The sequence below is a fragment of the Hemitrygon akajei genome, unplaced genomic scaffold, assembly GCF_048418815.1.
Source record: "Hemitrygon akajei unplaced genomic scaffold, sHemAka1.3 Scf000048, whole genome shotgun sequence".
Lineage (NCBI taxonomy): Eukaryota > Metazoa > Chordata > Chondrichthyes > Myliobatiformes > Dasyatidae > Hemitrygon > Hemitrygon akajei.
The window spans coordinates 768,938-787,703 of record NW_027331934.1 but is presented as its reverse complement, the minus strand read 5'-3'; the positions used below and the strand labels follow the sequence as shown (position 1 = coordinate 787,703).

The following is an 18,766-nucleotide window of genomic DNA, read 5'->3' as shown; positions in this document are numbered from 1 at the left end:
GGATTGGACAAGATAAAGGCAGGAAATATGTTCCAGATGCTGGGAGAGTCCAGTACCAGAGGGCATGTTTTAAGAATAAGGGGTAGGTAATTTAGGACAGAGTTAAGGAAATACTTCTTCTCCCAGAGAGTTGTGGGGGTGTGGAATGCACTGCCTCAGAAGGCAGTGGAGGCCAATTCTCTGGATGCTTTCGAGAAGGAGCTAGATAGGTATCTTATGGATAGGGGAATCAAGCGATATGGGGACAAGGCAGGAACTGGGTATTGATAGTAGATGATCAGCCATGATCTCAGAATGGCGGTGCAGGCTCAAAGGGCCGAATGGTCTACTTCTGCACCTATTGTCTATAAATGGCGGGGAATGACCTGCGGGTGCCACTGGAATTAGTGCCAGTATCCGAGCTATTCAGAATAGCAATGTTCACGATGGATTTAAATGTGACATTTCCAACTTTGTCTAGGAGACAAATCAGGATGCAGCCGTGATAGTTGAAGAGATTTTGCGGATTGATTTGAACAGGTGTGGGCAGTTGAGAAATAAAATGCTGGTACCAAATATAAGATTGTCCAATTTGTGTCAATAACGGGATGACTACGTACCCTTGTGCTTCCCTGATGTTGATGCCTCTGGAACTCCTCCCATTCCTGCTGCTTCAGCCATTTTGAAGACAGGTGTGGGCAGCCTTCAGTTCTCTGTAACAACTAAATTTAACAGACGAGTCAGACATCAATTACGACATAAGATAGAACCTTATGCCACACTTTGCCACACACTGACAAATAGCATGGTCCTATCCAATGAAATCACGATATGGCCTGCTCCATCTCCAGACATCCACACCCCCAATCATACAATCCATGGATCATACCCCGTGGTCGGATTACCGGTTGATCTGCTCACGCTATTCCAGGCAATCGCTTTTCACGAATCAGTCCTATGGTATAGACCCGGAGTGGGATGCCATACCGAATCGTGGATCGATGGAACGTCAATGCAGGTTGGAGAATCTGAGCAGACAGGACACACTGCTTTGATCCTCCTACCACTAGTGGCGCTATGATGATCAATGGGTATCTGTTGCAGCAGCAAGAGTTGAAACACTCGTGCTCACCATCAGACTTCTATTCCTCTCATTTCTGAATTCTGCAGATTTCTCAATCACACCTGATTCTCACAGTTTCCTTTCTTTCCAACACTGCCTGACCATTGGCAGGTTGTCACAATGCTAAGCATAGGACTGGATCGTTCAGGAGCGATGCTAGAAGGTTTGTACAGTCTTGCCAGTGGATTAATTTCTGTGCAATTTGCTTTGATGGAACAATTTGCTTCGTTTTCTCACCTTTATTAAATCTGTGTTTGGTAACAGTGATTATTCCTTCACCAGACTTTTCATCCGCCCTTCATAACAAAAAAAAATCAATGTGTCCTGTGAACTGTTGTGATATCATGCCTCAGTTTGATTACATTTTAATGCATAACTTGTTTATTTTCTAATGATCCATTGAAGAGCGAGGGACAGGGATAACTGTAACGAAATTGGCCTCCAGGAACAAATGAAAAGTTGCAGATGGGATTGTGAACGTTGAGTATCTGAGTTCAGCTTTCCTTTTGCACTCGGTTTGTTAGTTTACCAAACCAGGAATTTACACATTCAAATTGCAGCTGCGCTAGTCTTGACATCAGGATCGGTAGAAGTCAAATTCAACCCCCGTTTCTTGATTGATTTCTTCAAATTTAGAAATATTGTGCAGTATTTCCATAAATATGACCCACTTTCCGAAAACGAGGTTCGGGATAATTATTCAGTTTCCAGGCTGGATAAGTTTGTGCTGGAGATAATGTTTGTAATGTTCAGCTTTCATAACAACGGGAGAATGAAATGATGATTTGTGTTTCCACCAATGATATATTTCACGCTTTAACCTAGGAAAAGCTTTAACGATCTATCAACGTGCTAACCTTGTGTTTCTGCAATTAAAAAAAACAACCAAAAATATTTAGATCTTGTAAGTAATTGCTGCTGAATACTGTAATACTAAGCTCGTGACCTGTATCACCCCTCAACATATTCCCCTGGCGAAGCGAATTCATTTTTGTGTGCAGTTCATTACCTTTACCTTTTATACTAAAGAGCGTCCCGGTGAAGGTGCTCTGTTCATTCTGTTCAATCATACTACTGTCCATATTTGTTAATCGCAATTAATCTGTGTGCATAATAACATTCTCGTGCTTTACAACTCATGTCCTTACATGTGGTCGCTCTATATTACTCCACCGTCATTTTGACATTGCCCAGCTCAGGCGTTGTCAGTAACACTGACTGTGGAGAACAAGATGATCGGCCGTAATGAAACCCCGTGTTGCGAAATTCCTGCTGAATTTTCCTGGCATCGCATTTATTTTATAAATACATGTACCCTTTCTTGTCAGAGAAAGATGGAAAAAAATCACCAAATATTAATTTCACTGGATCTTTGGTTTTCAGAGTGTGTTGCTGGCATGCGGAATTAGTAGCAAGGAAATTGCTACCTCAGTCCTGCTCAGTTATTCTTTATGATCACAGCTGGGCTGAGATCTCAGGGCACAACCCTGCGACTGCCTGCAACAGTTCACTCCCTTGCCTGAGAGGATGTGTTCTGCGGAATCAACCACATTGATAAAAAGCTCTGCTTCTCTTTTCCTTTGAGAAAGAGAATTCCTAAGGCACACTAGTTCCACCTGATAAATATAACCTCATCTATCTTCAACTGTTTCAGCTGCCCTAGTCAGGAAGGTGGAAGGCAGAAGTCAAGAACAGGAAGGGAGCAGTTACTCTCGTGGGGGTATTCTACAGGCCCCCTTGTAGGAGCAGAGATACCGAAGAGCAGAATCGGAGGCAGATTTTGGAAAAGGTGCAAAAATAACAGGGTTGTTATTATGGGTGACTTTAACTTCCCTAATATTGATTGGCACCTGATTAGTTCCAAGGGTTTAGATTGGGCGGAGTTTGTTAAGTGTGTCCAGGATGGATTCCTGTCACAGTATGTTGACAGGCCGAATAGGGGAAATGTCATACTAGATCTTGTATTAGGTAACGAACCGGGTCAGGTCACTGATCTGTCAGTGGGTGAGCATCTGGGGGCAGTGATCACTGCTCCCTGGCCTTTTGCATTATCATGGAAAAGGATAAATCAGAGAGGACAAGAACATTTTTAATTGGGGAAGGGCAAATTATGAGGCTATAAGGCTAGAACTTGCGGGTGTGAATTGGGATGATGTTTTTGCAGGGAAATGTACTAAGGACATGTGGTCAAATTTTAAGGATCTCTTGCAGGATGTTAGGGATAAGTTTGTCCCGCTGAGGAAGATAAAGAATGGTAGGGTGAAGAAACCATGGGTGACAAGTGAGGTGGAAAATCTAGTCAGGTGGAAGACGGCAGCATACATGAGGTTTAGGAAGCAAGGATCAGATGGGTCTATTGCGGAATATAGGGTAGCAAGAAAGGAGCTTAAGAAGGGGCTGAGAAGAGCAAGAAGGGGGGCATAAGAAGGTCCTGGCGAGTAGGGCAAAGGAAAACTCCAAGGCATTCTTCAAATTATGTGAAGAACAAAAGGGTGACAGGAGTGAAGGTAGGACCGATTAGAGATAAAGATGAGAAGATGTGCCTGGAGGCTGTGGAAGTGAGCGAGGTCCTCAATGAATACTTCTCTTCGGTATTCACCAATGAGAGGGAACTTGATGACAGTGAGGACAATATGAGTGAGGTTTATGTTCTGGAGCATGTTGATATTAAGGGAGAGGAGGTGTTGGAGATGTTAAAATACATTAGGAAGGATAAGTCCCCGGGGCCTGACGGAATATTCCCCAGGTTGCTCCATGAGGCGAGGGAAGAGATTGCTGAACCTCTGGCTAGGATCTTTATGTCATCGTTGTCCACAGGAATGGTACAGGAGGATTGGAAGGTGGCGAATGTTGTTCCCTTGTTAAAAAGAAAAGTTAGTAGGGATAGTCCAGGTAATTATAGACCTGTGAGCCTTATGTCTGTGGTGGGAAAGCTGTTGGAAAAGATTCTGAGAGATAAAATCTATGGGCATTTAGAGAATCATGGTCTGATCAGGGACAGCCAGCATGGCTTTGTGAAGGGCAGATCGTGTCTAATAAGCCTGATAGACTTCTTTGAGGAGGTGACCAGGCATATAGATGAGGGTAGTGCAATGGATGTGATCTACATGGATTTTAGTAAGGCATTTGACAAGGTTCCACACGGTAGGCATATTCAGAAAGTCAGAAGGCATGGGATCCAGGGAAGTTTGGCCAGGTGGATTCAGAATTGGCTTGCCAGCAGAAGGCAGAGGGTCGTGGTGAGGGAGTACATTCGGATTGGAGGGTTGGGGCTAATGGTGTCCCACAAAGGTCTGTACTAAGACCTCTAATTTTCATGATTTTTATTAACGACCTGGATGTGGGGGTAGAAGGGTGGGTTGTCAAGTTTGCAGATGACACAAAGGTTGGTGGTGTTGTAGTAGTGTAGAGGATTGTCGAAGTTTGCAGAGAGACATTGATAGGATGCAGAATGGGCAGAGAAGTGGCAGATGGAGTTCAACCTGGAGAAGTGTGAGGTGGTACACTTTGGAAGGACAAACTCCAAGGCAGAGTAAAAAGTAAATGGCAGGATACTTGGTAGTGTGGAGGAGCAGAGTGATGTGGGGGCACATGTCGACAGATCCCTGAAAGTTGCCTCACAGGTAGATAGTATAGTTAAGAAAGCATATGGGGTGTTAGGTTTCATAAATCGAGGGATGGAGTTTAAGAGTCGCGATGTAATGACGCAGCTCTATAAAACTCTGATTAGGCCACAGTTGGAGTATTGTGTCCAGTTCTGGTTGCCTCACTACAGAAAGGATGTGGAAGCATTGGAAAGGGTACAGAGCAGATTTAAAAGGAGATTTACCATGCTGCCTGGTTTAGAGTACGGATTATGATCAGAGATTAAGGGAGCTAGGGCTTTACTCTTTGGAGAGAAAGAGGATGAGAGGAGACATGATAAAGGTGTACAAGATATTAAGAGGAATAGATAGAGTGGATAGCCAGTGCCTCTTCCCCAGGGCACCACTGCTCAGTACAAGAGGACTTGGCTTTAAGGTAAGGGGAGCGAAGTTCAAAGGGGATATTAGAGGAAGGTTTTTCACTCAGAGAATGGTTGGTGAGTGGACTGCACTGCCTGAGTCAGTGGTGGAGGCAGATACACTAGTGAAATATAAGAGACTATTAGACAGGTATATGGAGGAATGTAAATTGGGGGTGGGGTATATGGGAGGCAGGGTTTTTCGCAGGGCCTGTAATGTGCTGTACTATTCTATATTCTATGTTCTATGTTCTAGAGCAGCAAACCTGTGTACAATGTATGTTAATCAAAATGACTTCTTTGTTTTGTTAAGAGTAGGAATGCTTCTTTGTATTAAGTGCTTTCTCTCACAGTTGTTTAGCTTTAGACTTGCTGATATCGGGATTGTATTCATTTGTTGACCAATGGGGAATATTATTTTGTCTTGTGGGTCTGGGAGCAGGGGTTTTGCGGTCTTTTCAGGGGAGTCGGGAAGAAGACGCCGAGGAAGGTGGACGTGCGCTGCACTGCTCAGTCGACCACCGGGGGTGGTCCCAGGTGCGAGGACGTGGAGGTTGGAGGAAAGTGACGAGGGGTCGGATGGTTCAATGGTTGAGCTCCAACGATGTGCACTACACTGACTGAACTTTGATAAGTTGGCGCCTTTTGCTTTATTTTCTTTTCCTTCATATATATTGTATTGCATAGTACTTATTGCAAAGTTTTAGTAAAATCTTTAAAGTGTATTTCATAACGGTATCTGGTGTGAGTTTGATACTGTGTGTGTGCGCGCAGCATAAACTTGATTCTCACAGCAGCTGCGTGTACGGGAGGTGGAGTTGGTGAGTGGCTGGAACTCCTTTTCCCCTAGACATATACCAGCCTGTTGGGTAAGTGTTACACATGTTCGCCACATTCCTCTGTAGACTCTGCGTAATGTTCACTGTCCCCAGCAAGGGCTCAATTCATTACTCTAAACACTAGCGGATAAAATCTCCTCTCCTTCATCTAAACAACCAAGAATACCATCCTCTCCCTGTCTTCATCTGATACCAGCGAATACAGTCAAATGCCCCCATTCATCCAGTACCCGAGGACAAAATCATGTTAACTCTAATTCTGCTAACTCAGAGACAACAATCTGAGGTTGATGAATGTGGCGGGCCGGTAGCGCAGTGATCAGCATTGCAGTGGACGGTAGCACAGTGATCAGCATTGCAGTGGACGGTAGCACAGTGGTCAGCATTGCAGTGGACGGTAGCACAGTGATCAGCATTGCAGTGGACGGTAGCACAGTGGTCAGCATTGAAGTGGACGGTAGCACAGTGGTCAGCATTGCAGTGGACGGTAGCGCAGTGATCAGCATTGCAGTGGACGGTAGCGCAGTGGTCAGCATTGCAGTGGACGGTAGCGCAGTGGTCAGCATTGCAGTGGACGGTAGCGCAGTGGTCAGCATTGCAGTGGACGGTATCACAGTGATCAGCATTGCAGTGGACGGTAGCACAGTGATCAGCATTGCAGTGGACGGTAGCACAGTGATCAGCATTGCAGTGGACGGTAGCACAGTGATCAGCATTGCAGTGGACGGTAGCACAGTGATCAGCATTGCAGTGGACGGTAGCACAGTGATCAGCATTGCAGTGGACGGTAGCACAGTGGTCAGCATTGCAGTGGACGGTAGCACAATGATCAGCATTGCAGTGGACGGTAGCGCAGTGATCAGCATTGCAGTGGACGGTAGCACAGTGATCAGCATTGCAGTGGACGGTAGCGCAGTGATCAGCATTGCAGTGGACGGTAGCGCAGTGATCAGCATTGCAGTGGACGGTAGCACAGTGGTCAGCATTGCAGTGGACGGTAGCACAGTGGTCAGCATTGCAGTGGACGGTAGCACAGTGATCAGCATTGCAGTGGACGGTAGCACAGTGATCAGCATTGCAGTGGACGGTAGCACAGTGATCAGCATTGCAGTGGACGGTAGCACAGTGATCAGCATTGCAGTGGACGGTAGCACAGTGATCAGCATTGCAGTGGACGGTAGCACAGTGGTCAGCATTGCAGTGGACGGTAGCACAATGATCAGCATTGCAGTGGACGGTAGCGCAGTGATCAGCATTGCAGTGGACGGTAGCACAGTGATCAGCATTGAAGCGGACGGTAGCGCAGTGATCAGCATTGCAGTGGACGGTAGCACAGTGATCAGCATTGCAGTGGACGGTAGCACAGTGGTCAGCATGGAAGCGGACATGTAACAGCACCCGGACATGCACTCAGTGGCCACATTATTAGCTACAGGAGGTACATAGGAAAGTGTCCAATGAGGGTAGAATTTGATATTTTTAGCTACGGCCAGTGAGAATTACAATAATATTTGTTAATATAAATATCACTGCCAGATCTAACTCGTCTTTTCTTTAAAAAATGCGTAATGAAAATAATAAAGCACACAGATCTGTAAAGCCAGGCGATTCTAAAGACAATTCTGATATGGTAGCAATACTAGAAATTCTGCCGAGACAAGTGGGCTCATTAAAACACCATAACATAGTCCCTGTTCTTACCTGGTGCTGGACTCCTGAGTCTGGTTTCAGCGAATCCGAATATCTGAATTTTATGTCCCTAACTGTAAGTGAACACACCCTGAGCAATGTTCAGTTGATAACACGCTCATAAACCTGAACCTCAGTCTATTCAACATTTAATGCCACACCTTGTTCCACAACGCTTGTAGTGAAAAATGCAAAGACTCTTTATGCTTGAATGAGCCTTTCTAACATGTGGTTCGAGCCAAAAGTACCACTCAGGGCGCGATGCAAATATTACCTTTCTCTCGAAAATCTGATCTGCTGCTTGGGGGGGAGCACAGCCTGCATCCTGGTTCCATTTTGTTGGTGTCGTCACTTTAATTTATTGTTCACCTTGGGACCAATTTATTGTCAGATTATAAACTCCAGCGACAGCTCAGAACAAAGATCATTGTGGGTTTATTGCAGACAGAGAGGAGACGGAAGGGCGTTGTCAACTCTTGTATAATGTTATGCATTTGGGGTAATTTATTTTTCGTTTTCTTTTGAACACTGGGAATTCTGTAGATAGATAGATAGATAGATAGATAGATAGATAGATAGATAGATAGATAGATAGATAGATAGATAGATAGATAGATAGATAGATAGATAGATAGATAGATAGATAGATAGATAGATAGATAGATAGATAGATAGATAGATAGATAGATAGATAGATACTTTATTCATCCCCATGGGGAAATTCTACCTTTTTTCCAATGTCCCATACACTTACAATACTTAACTCAGTAAAAATATGATATGCATCTAAATCACTAACTCAAAAAGCATTAATAATAGCTTTTAAGAAGTTCTTAAGTACTGGCGGTTGAATTGTAAAGCCTAATGGCATTGGGGAGTATTGACCTCTTCATCCTGTCTGAGGAGCATTGCATCGATAGTAACCTGTCACTGAAACTGCTTCTCTGTCTCTGGATGGTGCTATGTAGAGGATGTTCAGGGTTTTCCATAATTGACCGTAGCCTACTCAGTGCCCTTCACTCAGCTACCGTTGTTAAACTCTCCAGTACTTTGCCCACGACAGAGCCCGCCTTCCTTACCAGCTTATCTGCTTACCTTATCTGCCAACACAGATGCCTTGTGCAGGAAGGCACAGAGTCGACTGTACTTCCTTAGAAGGTTGGCGTCATTCAATGTCTGCAGTGAGATGCTGAAGATGTTCTATAGGTCAGTTGTTGAGAGCGCCCACTTCTTTGTGGTGGCGTGTTGGGGTGGAAGCATTAAGAAGAAGGACGCCTCACGTCTTAATAAGCTGGTAAGGAGGGCGGGCTCTGTCGTGGGCAAAGTACTGGAGAGTTTAACATCGGTAGCTGAGCGAAGGGCGCTGAGTAGGCTACGGTCAATTATGGAAAACCCTGAACATCCTCTACATAGCACCATCCAGAGACAGAGAAGCAGTTTCAGTGACAGGTTACTGTCGATGCAATGCTCCTCAGACAGGATGAAGAGGTCAATACTCCCCAATGCCATTAGGCTCTACAATTCAACTGCCAGGAATTAAGAACTTTTTTTTAAAGCTATTATTAATGCTTTTTTTTTTGAGTTAGTGATTTAGATGCATATCATATTATTACTGAGTTAAGTATTGTATGTAATGAGTTTTTGCTACAACAAGTGTATGGGACATTGGAAAAAATGTTGAATTTCCCCATGGGGATGAATAAAGTATCTATCTATCTATCTATTAAGACGTGAGGCGTCCCTCTTCTTAATGCTTCCTCCCCAACACGCCACCACAAAGAAGAGGGCGCTCTCCACAACTGACCTATAGAACATCTTCAGCATCTCACTACAGACATTGAATGATGCCAACCTTCTAAGGAAGTACAGTCGACTCTGTGCCTTCCTGCACAAGGCATCTGTGTTGGCAGTCCAGTCTAGCTTCTCATCTAACTGTACTCCCAGATACTTGTAGGTCTTAACCTGCTCCACACATTCTCCATTAATGATCACTGGCTCCATATGAGGCCTAGATCTCCTAAAGTCCACCACCATCTCCTTGGTCTTGGTGATATTGAGACACAGGTAGTTTGAGTTGCACCATATCACAAAGTCCTGTATCAGTTTCCTATACTCCTCCTCCTGTCCATTCCTGACACACCCCACTATGGCCGTGTCATCAGCGAACTTCTGCACATGGCAGGACTCCGAGTTATATTGGAAGTCTGATGTATACAGGGTGAACAGGACCGGAGAGAGTACGGTTCCCTGCGGCGCTCCTGTGCTGCTGTAGTGTGCCCCGGCTGCCTGGATATGACTTGAAGGTCAGCCTGTTTAGAAAGAGCCATTTTTAACAGTTGACCTCAGTTGGCCCATTACAGTAATGGGCCGATTGGAGAGCAACTGTGCCGAGATAAACATCTCCCAGAGATAGCAACCGGACATAGTCAACAGCGAGTAAGAACGCCCTTCCCCTTCAGTTTATTACTCACTTACCATGTCTCAGTAGAATCGTATGAAATTATGACCATTTCCCGCTGGCCAAATAAGGCATTGCACTTATTTTAAAGATACATCTACTGTTCCTTGTCTGAGATTGATGGAAAAACACCAAACATTAAATTCACTTGGTCTCTTATTTGTCAGAGTCTGCTGCTGGTACGTTGAATTAGTAACAGGACATTCGCCCCCTCAGTCCTGTTCCGCCAGTCTCTATGATTACAGCTGGACTGTGATCTCAGTGACACATCCCTGCGACCGTCTGCAACACCTCACTCCCTTGTCTGTCAAGAAACTATGTTCTGCGGAAGTAAACACATCGACAAAACACTGCTTCTTTTTTTCTTTCCTTTGAGGAACAGAATTCCAAAGACACACTGTTCCACCTCGTAAAAATAATCTCGTCTATCTTCACCTGTTTGAGATCCTCTTACGAGATGTCTCGTCATGTTACATATTACCAGCAACTGCTTCACTCGTTTATGTAAGCAAGCGGATAAACTCTCCTCTCATTCATCTAAATAGCAGCGAGTACGATCGCCTCCTAACCTTTATCTAATACCTGCGAATGCACTAAAAATTCCGACATTCATTCAGTAACAACGCAAAAAACAATAATAGTTTGCACTCTGTTTCTACTAAATTTGCGAAAACATGTTGAAGTTCAAGGGCATTTCCTCAAAAGAAAACACAAACAAACCAGCTATCAATATACTAATTATCCTTAGAACTACGACATCCATTTGACATAAGAAAAACAGCACCGTATTTGCGTTGACCCACATTAGATCTCAGCAACAGTCTCTATAATGGAATAATCATCTCTTTTCCACCCCTTAATTTTCATTGGCAATATGGTAGATTTCCGAATTACCCACGCACGTACCTACTGAAGGGTAGTTGGACTGATAGCGACGGCCCCACCAGTGAAGCAATTAATAAAGCGATCCTCAATCCCTGGGTCGGGAACGATGCAGCACAGAGTGTGGAAGGGACGGCTGTTTCTTCCAAGAAGCGCAGTCCCGAGGAGGGTCCGGGGCGGCGGGAAGCGTTGCCCTTTGTCTGAAACTGCATGGAAAGTACAGCGCTTCCAATAACATATTCAACCGGATTGGGTTTCCACTGGAAATGCTCAGAAAGTTGATCCAATGTGAAGGAACTCATTAATTCCTTCAAGAGTGAATTTTCCACATTTCCATTGGTCAATAATCCTGTTATTTCTCAGTCTTACTTCAGAGTTCAAAAAGTTGCTAGGATCCACGGTGTAAAAGAAGATGAGGCAACGTGGCCAGTAATGGAAGTAAGACAAAAATAAAGCAAAAGTAACAGCTTACCATACAAAAAATAGTGGTAAACAAGAATATTCGGCAGATTTAAAAGCCAACTGTAACAAGTAACTGAAGAGTAATAAGGGGAGTTGAATATAAGAAATTTGCAGTTAAAATACCCTGTAATATAAAAGCGGATACTTTTGCTTTAACATATATAAAGAGGAAAAGATCGTAAAGCAGCGAGTTGTTTGTTGTGTTTCCCCGATCGCTGTGAAATGAAGACACCTCTTTCTCCCTTATTAGGGAGAGAGAGCCTATGGTGTGTCAAATGCCAGGTGAACAATATAGTCTTTGCCGTTCTGCAAGTCTGTGTCTTTATTCTTGCTTTTGCTGCACGCTTGAGTGCTCGGTGATGGGTGTCGCTGCTATTGTTTTGCCGGTAGGGGGAGGGTGTCGTGCTTGCTGCCGCTTTCACGTGGGAGGGAGGGGTGCTGGTGGGGGAGGCTTTGGGATTCTAACATTTAACTGTCATTCATTATTTGAGACACACCTCTGTTTTCATGGATGGTTGGGAAGAAAAAGCATTTCAGGATGTATATTGTATGCATTTTCTGAAACCTTAGAAAGGGTACGAAGTTATATAACCCATCTGAACTAGATGGATTGCATTCCAGGTTTCTGCAGAAGCTATCTTAAGAAATTATGAAAGCATTCGCAATGATTTTTTTACGAAGTTAAAGGAAAATCTTCAGTCATTACTATAATTGGATTTTCTGACTAGTCGCTGTTCCGCGTTAATTCCGTGATTTTCAATACTTGAGGATCACCTTTCCATCAAACGGGGGGAAATGAATTTATTCTGTGTTATTCTTTATGCCACAGATCCTACAGGTCAAACAGTTTTGACCACTTTATTTAGCCTCAGCATCCCATCGGCAAAAGGAAGCTCGGTACTGTTGTTGTCACCGTCGTCAGGTGCCGTGTTGTACAACATTGCGAAAATGGTCTTTCCAGGACCATGATAGTTCTTGGCATTTTTTTTCTGAAGAACTGGCTTGCCACTACCTTCTTCTGGGAAGTTTGTTTACAAGACGGGTGACCCCAGCCATTATCAATACTCTTCAGAGAGTGTATGCCTGGGTCTGTGGTAGTATAACCAGGGCTTGTGATATTCACCAGCAGCTCATAGGACAATCCACCATCTTTGCTCATGTCTTCAAGGGACCTGATCGTGAGGAGTGGGTGGAGGGTGTAGGCTGCAGCTAACCAGGTTCTACATCTTGCCCAAGGGTGAACTGCACTCTAGTGGAGAGGAGGAGCATTTTAGAACTCCTTTTGTAGTAACATATTCCTTCCAGCTAGTGCTGAAACTTATTCAAATCTATGTTTTAATCGTGTTTAATGTGCATAGGCTGTAACGTTGTGCAGGCTCCAACGTTCCCTCTATCTTTTTTTCACAGGGGTGTGAACCAACCATTGTTCGCAATAGGAAACGTTACATGGCCTGAAGACTGTGTGGCACTTCCAATGCGTTGTTTTTTTTGGCAATATGCACCTATGAATATTTAGAATGAAATTTAAATATATCATATACCTTTGATTTTATTTATCAATAGAAGGTATTATATAATACAGTACAGCAAAGGAAAGCTTTCACGTTTCGGAAATGTTTTCTAGTTGTTCACAATTCCATCCACGCTGCAACAGAGGCCACACACGCGGGAACTGACGTCACAGCGTGGCCACGCGACCCGTGGAGCTCAGAGGGGACAATGACGCCCAACACCACACCACACCACCATGACAGTGTTTGATGCATCGCCGTGTCAGCGACAAAGTGTTGTTGCAAAACAGGGGGATTGCAAAAATTAGGCCGAGATCTCATCCGTGCTCATATTCGAGATGGGTGAGGTGTTGTCTAAATGGGAAATACAGACAGTGGCCATTCTATTAGGGACACCTGTACACGAGCTTGTTTATGCTGACTAGCTAATCCCGTAGCGTCAACACAATTCATAAAAGAATATGCCGTATGCCAAGAAGTTCAGTTGTTGCTCAGTTGAAAGGCCATAACGTGGAAAACATGTGTTCTCAGTGACTTCCGCCGTGGAATGGTTGTTGGTGCCAGACGGGGTATTTTGAGTATCTCAGAAACTGCTCATCTATCCGGGATTTTCACACACAATTGACTCGGGTTGCAGAGAATGATGAGTAAAAAAAAACAATAAAGTAGTCAAAAGAATTGAAGTGAGCTGCCGTTCTGTGAGTAAAAATGCCTCGTTAATGAGCGAGATCAACGAGAATGGCCAGATTGATTCCATCTGACAGGAAGATGACTGCAACTCAAGTACGCATGAGTTAAACAACACGATGAAGTCTGCAGATGTTGGAAATCCAACGCAACACATACAAAATGCTGCAGGAACTCAGCAGGCCGGGCAGCAACAATGGAAAGGTGTAAACAGGCGACCGTTTAGGCTGAAACCATTCTTCTGAACATGAAAGGAAGGGAGCACGTCAGGACAAGAAAGTGGGAAAGGGGAGGATTAAGTACAAGGTGGAGTTTATAGATGAATCCGGGAGAGGGTCAGGGTGTAAAGTAAATGACTGGGCAGTTGGTTAGTGAAAGAGATAAAAGGCTGGAAATGGGATATCTGATAGAAAAAGACAGAAAGTCATGGAAGAAAAGGAAGACAGAGTGAATATGGAGAGGCGGGTTCCTATGCTGGGACCAGACCAGCCTTTTCGAATGGAAGTGAACAGGAATTTAGTTAGTCAGAGTGGCAAATCTTTGGAGTCCAAGGTAATGTGTAAGGCAGAGGTCGACCGATACCTGATTATTCAGGCGTGATGGGATACGGGGAGTAGGGCTGAGAGGGAGGATGGATCAGCCATGATGAAATGGAGTAACAGACTCGGTTCTGTGTTTCTGCTCCTCCGGCTTATTGTCTTATGTGTCAACTAGTTGTTCCATCACTGACCAGCAGTCTCACGTAAAGGAGAACGGAATGTGTAATTCCTTTCCTGCAAGTGCATTCCCTCTCCAAGACCAAGCCTCATGTGGTGCCTTCTAACAGGTGACACAGGGAAACCGAACACCTTTCAGTCCCAGGCTCGACTACAGAAGACGGGGAGGGGTTCGGCCCATGCACTCGTAGCACGCAGGCCCACCGGCGTGTGGACATGCCCTGGTGCTCGTGAACAAAATCCCCAGCTATAGGTAACTACCCCACTGCACTGTGGAAACCCCGGAGGAGGAGAAGGCTACAGGTTTAAACCCAGATAGAAAATCCGGACTGAAGCCCCTAACGTGCTGGACGTCACAGGACATCCTTCCGGCAGCTCCTGAAGCCAAGTCCGTAGAAACACAGTGCTTCACTTCCCTCTGGACTACACTGGTGAGACCGGGGTGGGGGGTGGATTTTGACGACTGGGTATCGTAAGATCTCCGTACATTCCACCCAAGCTCTGCCCTGCAGAGCTCACGCTACTGCCGCTGTTTGCAGCGACAGAACCAACATAGGAGGGAGCTGCTAAGATCAGAGTGGGTCGCCTCCACAGCCTGGCACAACATTCACCTGCAGAAACTGCAGTTAGACCTGCCCCCACCGGAACCGGACTGTACAGATGTAGAAGGTGTGGCAACTCTACAATGGACTGACCCATAGCGTAAACTATATTTCCATTGTCCTTCCAGACAGACGGATGCCATCATGATCATCAACATCATCATCATTAGCATCATCAATTTCTTATGGTCTTACTGTCGAAGTATAAAAAAGGCACAGCACCTCTAGTGTTTTCGTAGCAGTTTGTGAAGACTTGGCATGGCTTCTAAAGCTTTTTTGACACGCAGTGGAGCATAGGAGGGTGATTGATAAGTTCGTAGCCTAAGGTAGAAGGAGTCAATTTTAGAAAATCCAGCATATTTATTTTTCAACATAGTCCCACCACCCACATTTACACACTTAGTCCTGCGGTCCTGGAGCATACGGATCCCTTCTTTGTAGAAGTCAGCGTCTTGGACCTCCAGAAAGTGATCCACAGCAGGGGTGATTGATAAGTCATCTCCTTCTACCTTAGGCCACAAACTTAACTTCAAACATTCTGCATAATCACTCAAAGAGTTGACATGAAGGTGCAGGTAAAGAGAGCTGTATAACTCATCTCCTCCTACGTTCGCTCAAACACACACACGGACGCAAACAGAAACAGGACTACACTTTCTTATCCGCATAGTCTCCGCCCTTAGAGTTTTATAACCAAGCATTGGCGTTAGAGATGCTTCCCTGATGAACTCTAGATGTTCGGACCATCACCTTTAAACATTCTGAGTCATGTTTAATATCGCTGGCTTAAATAACACACACAAAATGCTGGTGGAACACAGCAGTCCTGACGAATGGTCTCGGCCCGAAAAGTCGACAGAGCTTCTCCCTATAGATGCTGCCTGGCCTGCTGTGCTCCACCAGCATTTTGTGTGTGTTGTTTGAATTTCCAGCATCTGCAGATTTCCTCGTGTGTACTGGCTTAAATAAGTTGTTGTACTGTAGCAGGAGTGGACGGAAATGATACAAAATTACACTGATTTTTAATAAATACATACATACATGCATACAGACATAAATAGTGCCAAAAAGGAGTTAAAGGGTCTTGACCAGAAATGTCGACGGCACTTTTATTTTTCATAGATGCTGCCTACTCTGCTGACTCTCTGCAGCATTTTGTGTGTGTGGCTTGGATTTCCAGCAACGGGAGATTTTCTCTTGGTTGTAATGAGGTTCTGTTTCCCCCTTTCACCTTAAATACATGTCCTCTGGTATTAGACATTTCTTCCTTAGGGGAAAAAGGAACCGGTTATCCACTCTGTCAGCGACTCTCATCTTCACATACTCCTGTGTGGCCTTCCTCAGCCCCTACTGTTCCAGGGCAAATATCCCTAGGTTTCCCAATCTCTCCTTATCCAGGCAGTGTTATGTTCAGCCACTTCCACTCACTGTCCAAAGCATCCACATTTTCCCTCTCATATAATGCAATACACCAGATGCGGTTCAGCTAGAGGTTTATAAAACTGCAACATAACTACCTGACACTGGAACTCACTGCCACGCTTATTAAAAGCAAACAGACCATAAGCCTTCTTTACCATCCCATTGTCAAATGCAGCCCCTTTTCCGGAGCTATGAACTGGATCCTGGGATCCCACTGCACATTAACTCGAGACTACAACACAATTCAATCTCACCCCATGACACGTACCCCATAGTCCCGGTGAACCTCCTCTGTACTCTCCCAGCACAAAACACCTTTTTCTACTTAATGCTGACCAGATCAGAATGCAAAAATTCAAGGAACTTAGCTGGTCAGGCAGCACCTATTGAAAGATGCGGAGTCAATACTCAGAAGAGATCCCTCCCTCTCAACATCGGCCTGGGTCCTTCAACCCAGCCCTTCCATGCCGACCAGGTGATCACCTAAACTAGTTCTATCTGCCTGCGTCTGAACCATCCCCGCTGAAAGTGGAATGAGTTTGAATGTAGATCTCGCTCGCTTTGGCACATGGACTGAAGGGTGTTTTCCTGCTGTAAGTACCGCACCAATAAGGAGATCGTGTCTGGTGACTTAAAGAGCATTAAGTTGAATAATCTTCTAGAGCCTGGGGAGCTACACTGCATTTTATTGAGAGATGGAGAAGATGACATTACTGGGGACTTCAGCAATACATTAGTCATCTCTCTAGCCACGAGCAAGAATGCCAGTGATAAATGTTATTATATTATTTAGGAAGCTTGATGCATAATACTGGAATACATGTGGACCAACCACATGTCAGGATATGTAAATGACTGGAGAGGATTCTTTGGGATAGGATGTAGAGTTATTGAAAAACACACACATAAACATGCACCTTGTTTCTTCCAAACTGTTCTGACCTGTTTCCCGCTCTAGTTGCATCGACTTGCATGTGGAAATGAGTCTTTCATACTATCCACCCCCCATCCATCTACTTTGCTATCCAAGTGGCTACTGTATGTTGCAATTGAACCTGCATTCACCAACTCATTCCACACTCACACTGACCTCTGATTGTACTTCCCTCTCCTCTGACCCTTAAGTATTTCATCTTTTACCCTTTACCTATGACCTCCTCTGGAATCATCCAGCCTGAGGTGGAAAAGTCTCATTTGGGTGAGAACAAACCTATTGAATATTACCCTGTAATGCACGTCACCAAGTCTGGGAACATCATTAAAATTGTCTCTGTAAACTTTCAAACTGATCCATCAATTTCCTGTTGATTGTTGAGCAGAACGGCACACAGTAGAAGTTTGCCCTCACTGAAGTCCGATACAACAACACAACATCTCAATTCTTGTACTCAGTACCTTGATGCATAAAGGCCAAGGTGTCGAAAGTTTTCTTTATGACCCTATCTTGGAACTGTGAAACTGTGTCCCCAGATCTCTCTGCTCCCCCGCACGCCACAATTCACTACCATGTGCTGCATAATTCCCAGCCGGGTTGGAGCTCCCAAAGCACAACACCTGTCACTCATCTGCATTGAATCACATCTGCAAAGGTTTCAGCCCATTTTCCAGTCGCTCCTCTCAGGCTGCTCGGCATAACTTTGTGGGTTGAGTGTCCGGTTCCTGTGCTGTACAGTGTTATGTTCAATGTTCTACAATCAGGACCGAGCACAATACTCTAAGTGTGTTCTAACCAGAGTTTTGTGGACCTGCAACATTACGTCACGGAAAATAGATTGGCTCTGGAAGTAGTGCGGAAGAATTGGTTGAGTAGATGACTAGGGTTAAGCCTATGAATCTCCGGGGAGTAAACTGGCTGTAAGACAGAAGAAAGAGAGGGGATCGGTCAGAAATGTATCACAAAAGAGATGGTTAAATCAGAGGCAGCAAAATCATTACCGCTGGTAGGTGAGACTACACTTGGGGGACATAGCCTCAAGATTCAGGAATTAGAATTAGGACAGAGATGAGGAGGAAGTCCATTTCCCATAAGGTAGTGAACCTATTGGCCACTCTGTAGTTGAGGCTACTTCAGTGAATACCCACTCAGTGGTCGGGTTGTCAGGTACAGGAGGGGAAGCCGATGTGGCCTTTTGCTGCTGCAGCCCATCCACTACAAGGTTCGACGTGGCAACGTGTGTTGATTTCATTCACTGATGGGCGTGAAAATCCCAGAAGATTTATCGCTTGAGAAATTCTCAAACCATTCCGTCTGGCAGTAATAATTATAACTGACGCTCAGCGTCAGTTCGATCACATTTCTTCCCTTGTCTTACCTTTGGTTTGAACAGGAACTGAACTTCTTCATCATGTCTGCATAACCGCTTGACTGGCTGATTCGATATTTGCATTAACGA

At 44.7% G+C, this 18,766-nt stretch overlaps 2 protein-coding genes across 7 annotated transcripts in view; both read right to left on the bottom strand.

The window, feature by feature from the left end:
• Positions 1-18,766, bottom strand: part of LOC140720923 (uncharacterized) — a 443,642-nt gene that overhangs the window by 339,642 nt on the left and 85,234 nt on the right. The window lies entirely within an intron of this gene.
• The window catches only part of LOC140720926 (NACHT, LRR and PYD domains-containing protein 3-like), a 72,051-nt gene that overhangs the window by 21,916 nt on the left and 31,369 nt on the right, over positions 1-18,766 (bottom strand). For 5 of the 6 annotated variants that reach the window (XM_073035777.1, XM_073035775.1, XM_073035779.1 and 2 more), the window contains one exon: positions 600-701. In XM_073035777.1, the coding sequence (XP_072891878.1) occupies positions 600-660 (61 nt within the window). In that variant the 5' untranslated portion in view covers positions 661-701. Of the gene's footprint in view, positions 1-599; positions 702-1,339; positions 1,399-18,766 lie in introns of all 6 variants that reach the window. The other variant, XM_073035778.1, reaches the window with a different exon arrangement.